This window comes from Diaphorina citri, unplaced genomic scaffold (genome assembly GCF_000475195.1).
Source record: "Diaphorina citri unplaced genomic scaffold, Diaci psyllid genome assembly version 1.1 scaffold333, whole genome shotgun sequence".
In the NCBI taxonomy this organism is placed as follows: Eukaryota; Metazoa; Arthropoda; class Insecta; order Hemiptera; family Psyllidae; genus Diaphorina; species Diaphorina citri.
The window spans coordinates 171,528-179,491 of NW_007377768.1; the positions used below are offsets into that span (position 1 = coordinate 171,528).

General features: G+C 39.2%; 1 protein-coding gene across 1 annotated transcript in view; it reads left to right on the plus strand.

Moving 5' to 3' along the window:
• LOC103507670 (UDP-glucose:glycoprotein glucosyltransferase 2-like) overlaps positions 1-7,007 on the plus strand; it is a 24,501-nt gene extending 17,494 nt beyond the window's left edge. Inside the window, exon 6 of the mRNA XM_008472169.3 lies at positions 6,943-7,007. Coding sequence (XP_008470391.1) covers positions 6,943-7,007 — 65 coding nt within the window. The remainder of the gene's footprint in view (positions 1-6,942) is intronic.
• Positions 7,008-7,964: the final 957 nt, after the last annotated feature.

Sequence of the window (7,964 nt, forward strand, 5' to 3'; positions counted from 1 at the left end):
AGGAAATCATAAGGGAAAGCTGATGGGGATGTATGAGGAGGATCTTGCTCTTGCAATAGATTGAGCTCTTTTTGTCCATCAGCAGAAAAAATAGAACCAGTATCGATCATTGAGCATCGAGCATGGTTGGTATTTGGATGGGATCGTATACTATTACGAGTAGTCGAGAAACAAAACCTGATTCAGGTACGCATTAGGTATCCGTAAACTCAGACCTAGTTTATCCACCTTTAAGGTATTAAATTTAAGGTACACCTTATAATTAATATGTTGGTTGAAAAATATAACATTCCACATCATGGATTTTTATTCAGTGTACTTTTGGTGACCTAAGTGAATTACAGCTTTGTCAAAAACGTTCGTTGCCACCCTGAACACATAATTTGTGCACCTTTGGTCGTCAGATGCTTAAACTCCTGGCCTAGTCGATCGCCTATGTTTGGAGTTTTGGACATATCATCTTTCAGTTCCTAGTCCTTCACACAAAACATAAAGGTAATTTCGTCCAAACCGGATCATAAATGGAAATGGCATGTCCCTAGCCTTGAGCTCTTGGTACTGAACTGCGACTAGTCATTAAAGCGCTCTCTACTGATATTTATGTGTTTAATGTTCCCGGGCACGAGGATTGGAGAGAAGGGGAGGGGGCATTGGGAGGGATGAAAGGGAGTTTGAGGAGAGGATAGGGGACTGAAAAGGGTTTGGGGGGAACTCAGAGAATCGCGCGTGACTTTTGCATTGTATATCCTAATTAAAATTTACAATTATTATACAGAACACACATAGGGGACTGCAAAGGGTTTGGGGGGAACTCAGAGAATCGCGCGTGACTTTTGCATTGTATATCCTAATTAAAATTTACAATTATTATACAGAACACACTTAGGGGACTGAAAAGGGTTTGGGGGGAGCTCAGAGAATCGCGCGTGACTTTTGCATTGTATATCCTAATTAAAATTTACAATTATTATACAGAACACACCGAAAATTTTTCTCTCTCTTCTCTCTCTGGTTCTCACTTTATCTCTCTCCCTTCTCTCTCTCTCTCTCTCTCTCTCTCTCTCTCTCTCTTTCTCTCTCTCTCCCTTCTCTCTCTCTTTCTCTCTCTCCCTTCTCTCTCTCTTCTCTCTTTCTCCCTCCCTCCCCTTTATCTCTCTCTATTCTCTTTCTCTCCCCAATGTTCTTCCTCATCTCTCTTTCCCCCGTCGTTTACCTTCGACTTTTTTTCTGGATTCAAAATGGAGATTTTTATGCTTATTGGACTCTTGCTTTTCCCTTATCTGGTTCTCACTTTATCTCTCTCTCTCCATTCTCTCTTTCTCCCTCCCTCCTCTTTATCTCCCTCTATTCTCTTTCTCTCCCCAATGTTCTTCCTCATCTCTCTTTCCCCCGTCATTTACCTTCGACTTTTTTTCTGGATTCAAAATGGAGATTTTTATGCTTATTGGACTCTTGCTTTTCCCTTATTTATTTATTTTGCGCGCGGAGGAAAAAATGACTCTCATAATGTGGTCGCTGTATTAGCGGAGGTAGCGCACGTAGTAGAATAGCATTGGATAGAATGGAATAGAATAGAAATGGGGAATAAACTCTTCGGCAAAGGTGGGAACTTTAATTAAAAATTTGGGAGCCGGATTGGTTTTTTTTTCAGCAGACACGTTTAGCGGACGGTTTTGGTGTTTGAGGCATTGAAACAAAGGGGTGTGGAGGAGAGAGAGGGAGGGGGAGGGGGAGAACAACCAGTGAGTGAGTAAGTTATTGGTGGAGATGTCAAAAGACAGCGTTCCATTTACGGATACAATGAGTATAAACTAACATAAATATCTACTATCTAGCGTAACTATCTGGAAATTTCACAAAACTTATCCCTCAAACTAACTCCAAAGTAGTTAAATCTTCCAAATAGATCCTCTCCGTTGGAATTTGGAGTAAATTTTCCTGAATTCTCAATTGAAAACAATAATAATTTTATTACAGAAACGTACATTCCCCTAACGCCATTTTGGGGGTAAATTCCCCCCCCCCCCCCAAAAAAAAATCCACGCCCTTTTCCCACAAAACAATGTTCACCCGGTAAATTTCCCCCCCGCAAATATAAATCGACGACCTTTTCCCAAATAATAATGTTGACCACATAATTTTCTACCCTCTTTCCCCATTTTCGTTCCCTTCATTGCTCTTCTCTCCCTTCTTGCATTCTTTCTCCTCTCTCTGCTCTTCTCTCCCTTCTTCCTTTCCTCCCTCCCTCTTCGCACTTCTATGGCGGGAATAATCATGCGGTTTTTTGGGTGGACTACAAGGAAGGGAGGACTGGGGGGGTTTGAGTGGAGAGGGAGGTAGAGTGGTTGCAGGCTGATTTTGATGGAATGGGGATTTAATGGGGTATAGCGGAGATAATATGCAGAAGAGATTAGTGGAAGGGACGAAGAGAACATCTTTCTTTCGTGGTCTTAGGAGGGTAAGTTGCACGTTATTCTCTCAATCTCAATACCTGTACTACTTTGGTTGTACAAATGTACAATGTACATACTTGTACTTACATAGCAAAAGATCAAACGTATGCAAGAGTTGTAATACTATTTTTACATAAGTTGTACTATTTTTCCTATTTTAAGGATTTACCTACCTCTGTAGGGATATGTACCTTGGTGAGGGAATATCATAAGCTCCCCCATTTCCAAGAAGAACCACATTTATGTTGGTTATTCATGTTTCTTCCTTCCCTTCTTCTCAGTCCATGTTTACATGGGAATCCACATTCCGTGCAGCAGGCAGTAATTTTATTACGTGGAGAGTTCCGTTTGTAAAAACATGGAGTAGGACAAAAGAAAGCCAAGGCTGTTCACAGTGCACCCAATACCGTACATACTTATATCACAGTTAGTCTGAAAAGGATCTTAAAGCTCTGAAGAACAGAACCTTGACGGCAAACGTTGTTCTTATGATCATTTCTTTGTAATATTAGGTACCCAATTTTAATTGTAAATTTGTCAGCGATATCTCGATGTTCAATGCTGCCTACTTACACTAGAAATTTTATTCTAATCAATCAATGGTTTCTTTTCTTTTAGTTGATTATGATACTTGTTTAAATATCTTAGAGATTGGACTACCTATTTTCTATTTATGTTGGTTATCCATGTTTCTTCCTTCCCTTCTTCTCAGTCCATGTTTACATGGGAATCCACATTCCGTGCAGCAGGCAAGTATTTTATTACATGGAGAGTTACCGTTTGTAAAAACATGGAGGACAAAAGAAAGCCAAGGCTGTTCACAGTGCACCCAATACCGTACATACTTATATGGCCACAGTGGTTAGTCTGAAAAGGATCTTAAAGCTCTGAAGAACAGAACCTTGACGGCAAACGTTGTTCTTATGATCATTTCTTTGTTATAGGTACCCAATTTTAATTTTAACTTTGTCAGCGATATCTCGATGTTCAATGCTGCCTACTTACACTAGATATTTTATTCTAATCAATCAATGGTTTCTTTTCTTTTAGTTGATTATGATACTTGTTTAAATATCTTAGAGATTGGACTATAGGTACCTGGCAAAGGTTGTTCTTATGATGATTTCTTTGTTATAGGTACCCAATTTTAATTGTAACTTTGTCAGCGATATCTCGATGTTCAATGCTGCCTGCTTACACTAGATATTTTATTCTAATCGATCAATGGTTTCTTTTCTTTTAGTTGATTATGATACTTGTTTAAATATCTTAGAGATTGGACTACCTATTTTCTTTTCTTTCTTTCATAGAAAACTTTTATTTGAGTGCTTTTTGGCAGGACGCACCATTGCATAACTTGTGCTTGTTATTTGTATGGAGAGAGAGAGGGGGAGGGAGGGGGAGGGGGAGAACAACCAGTGAGTGAGTAAGTTATTGGTGGAGATGTCAAAAGACAGTGTTCCATTTACGGATACAATGAGTATAAAGTAACATAACTATCTACTATCTAGCGTAACTATCTGGAAATTTCACAAAACTCATCCCTCAAACTACCTCAAAAGTAGTTAAATCTCCCAAAAGAGATCTTCTCCGTTGGAATTTGGAATAAATTTTCCTGAATTCTCAATTGAAAACAATAATAATTTTATTATAGAAACGTACATTCCCCTAACGCCATTTTGGGGGGTAAATTCCCCCCCCCCCGCAAATATAAATCGACGACCTTTTCCCAAATAATAATGTTGACCACATAATTTTCTACCCTCTTTCCCCATTTTCGTTCCCTTCATTGCTCTTCTCTCCCTTCTTGCATTCTTTCTCCTCTCTCCCTCCCCATTTTGGCTCCCTTCGTTGCTCTTAACTCCCTCCTTGCATCCTTTCTCCTCTCTCTGTTCCTCTCTCTCTTCTTCCTTTCCTCCCTCTTCGCACTTCTATGGCGCGAATAATCATGCGGTTTTTTGGGTGGACTACAAGGAGGGGAGGACTGGGGGGTTTGAGTGGAGAGGGAGGTAGAGGGGTTGCAGGCTGATTTTGATGGAATGGGGATTTAATGGGGTATAGCGGAGATAATATGCAGAAGAGATTAGTGGAAGGGACGAAGAGAGAGAGAGAGAGAGAGACGAGAGAGAGAGAAAGAGAGAGAGAGAAAGGGAGAGAGCACCAATAATTTATTCTAAAATAATTTTCAGTCGCATGATGGTGATCGAGGAAATTTTTGTGCCTGCCAAACCAGAGGTCTGTGTGTGATTGAAAATGTATTGGCAGAGTTTGGAACTCATTGTGGTCTAGGTAGCTTTTAGTAAAGTTAATATTCTTTGCCGGGTTTAAATTAAATAATGAAATTTTAATGGGCTGTAATTATTTATACTATTTATAGACATAGGAATTGAGTGGATTAAGCGATTGGCAAAGAATGGTAATATTTTAACCTGTGAGTTACCTTCACCCGGGGATATTTCTCCCAAGCTATTACAGGAGAGGGTAAGCGGTAGTCGGTAAAAAATGGGAAAATATTGCAAACTAAAAACACCGAATGGAACACCAGAGTCACAAACGAAATGTAATACAGCATCATCACAGGAGCAGAGCAACTGTAATGCTATGCAAAACGCGTTCCCGTAATGGACTGGAAAAAGGGTTCCCCCTATCTCTTCCCGTCCCGTCCTGCCCCTTCTGTCCCGTCCTGTCCCATAGTTACGATGTGTTATCTATTTTTTAAATCCCCGGTTTTGTACAAACATTATTTCGTGTCCCGGGAGTGTACAGAGAAATAATAATCATTGTCTTCTCCTCTGTAATGGCGATAACATTAACTGGCGAAGGAAAAAAAAATGTTGATTTAAAAAAGGCAAAAAAGCACCGAGACCGTCGTGCTGAGTAATAATAATTAAATAAACTTTAGTCACCCGACCTTTTTGATACCGGGGTACAAGGAAAATGACACCACGACTCCTCCTTTGGTAAAAGCAGCTGGCTATCCTCTCTATCTACCAGAAATAAAGGAACAACGTAACGAATAGGTCAAAAAAACCGAAAAAAACTGCTGTAGAACTAAACCTTAAACTTGGAATAAGATCCCTTCTTGAACCCAAAAACGTGGCAAAATTCCTTCATGTGCTCAACATTTTTGCCTAATTTCATGGAAAATAGAAATTGGACTATATACCTACATCAAGACCATCCAGCTAACCACACCTATAAAAGTGTCAAGATAAAGTCGGTTGTGTTCTCACAAATTTTCGTTCATGATTCCAGGTATTTTCAGGTTTCCAGTATGAGAAATTATTATTACCTGTCAAATAAAGTAAAAAAAGTAGCTCATCCCTAATAGGGAATTCAGCTAAAAATAGATTCCGAAATACCTAAGCAAGGAAATGGTGCACATTCTTCTACAGTAGCTCATCCCTAATAGGGAATTCAGCTAAAAATAGATTCCGAAATACCTAAGCAAGGAAATGGTGCACATTCTTCTACAAGTAGCTCATCCCTAATAGGGAATTCAGCTAAAAACAGATTCCGAAATACCTAAGCAAGGAAATGGTGCACATTCTTCTACAAGTGTGCATGGAACCCATAATATTTTTCTAGTGGAAATGCAATTCCAAGTTTTCTGGGTTCAGTTTTACGACACCTGACACGACTGACGGGGGAGAAAGAGGTGTGATGAGCGAAAATTTGCAAAGAATCCCAGGAATGTGCTAGTTCTAAATGGGAAAATGTTTGCACATTCAGATGGAAAATAATTTCACACTCTCCTCCCTCTTTCCTTCTTTCCTCTCTCTCTTTCTCTTCCCCTCTCACCCACACCCACATGATTTGCTTGCTTCTTTTTCTTCTTTTATTATGAACATTTCTCCCCTCTCTCCCTTTTTCTCAATTTCTCCCCTTCCGTCCATCTCTCTCTCTCTCTCTCTCTCTCTCTCTCTCTCTCTCTCTCTTTTTTTCTCTCTCTCTTTCCCCGCTCTCTTTCTCTTCCCCTCTCACCCACACCCACATGATTTGCTTGCTTCTTTTTCTTCTTCTATTATGAACATTTCTCCCCTCTCTCTCTTTTTCTCAATTTCTCCCTTTCCGTCCATCTCTCTCTCTCTCTCTCTCTCTCTCTCTCTCTTTCTCTAACCCTGTCTATCTCTCCAAAGGTACAAGAAACGATAAAGGTAATCCCCACTTGAAGACATTTTCATAAAATGATAACATCTTTGTTTTCCTTTTGAAACCGCACCATTATTTTCACCATGATTGGTCTCTTGTTGTTCTTTTTCCGTATCTATAAACATAGATAGAATGCTATTTTCTTCTTTCCCTTCTTCTTCTTCTTCTTTTTCTCCTTCTCCTTCTTCTGTTTTTCCTTATTTTTCTTCTTCTCCTTCTTCTTATTCCTCTTCTTTGTGTATTTCTTAAAACAGTTTCCGTGATTCAAACTCTCTTGTTCAGAACTTTATTCTCATCTTAGAATTCCTAGATCTTTGATAATCCCTGTACCCCCAAGGTCAGCTCAATTCCGTACAAAACAAGCCCACTCTGACGCTTAGAAGTGGCGGCAAACAGCCCTAAAACTTGGGTTAGGCTTAAACGAATCTACTCCCAAGGTACCAGGATAAATAGCATAGCATCAGTTACATTTCAACTGTGAAGATTGGAATGGAAAGATTTAAAAGGGGCTCTGCAAAAAAGTTGTATAAATGGCAGAGATTATAGGAAACATAGCACTAAGTAGAGAAAAAAATAACCTAAGTATCTATACAAAGAGAAAAAAAAATGTTCGTACGAATGACGTTAAATACAATTTGTTTCTACTGAAATACACACAGACAAGAGTAGGATTGAGAAAGGCGTAGAGAAAAAACGAAAGAGCAGAATAAAGTTTGTAAAAATACTGCAGCAGAAAAAAAGGAGAAAAATAAAAGCAGCATTTTTGTGTAAATGGAGAGAGGAAAAAAAGGGTATGAAAAAGCACTCTCTTTATACTCTTTATAGTGTGTAGAACTGTAGAACAATGGGGAAAGTTTGAGATAACGTGCACGGTCAGGGGAAAGAGGACCAAAGTGGGGAACCTTTTGGAAAATGCGTCCTCTCAGCTGTTGCTAGACGTTAGACGTTGATGTCTTTTTAGTGCGCTTATCAAATTGATTGATATTCTACCAGAAATTTTGGAGTATACCTACTGATGAAGTGATAATGATGATTATAAGTACGTTTTGGAAGTAGTCATATTTGACCAACAATATAGGTATAGGTAGTTAATAAAATTATTATTGTTAGTTCATAATACTGACTTGAATGGGGAAAGTTTGAGATAACGTGCACGGTCAGGGTAGGGTTTTTTAGGGTAGAAAAAGGGGGTGAGTTTTTTGAGGGTAGTAAGGGAGCTTTGAGGTATTAGAATACAGAAGCATCCGTCGTTTTTAGTGAACCCAAATCAACCTTGGTCCGTTATTGGGGCACCGTCCCCCTATTCGCATTATTGATTGGTACAATGAAGTTATGTAGTTCGTGATGTTACCTCTCTTG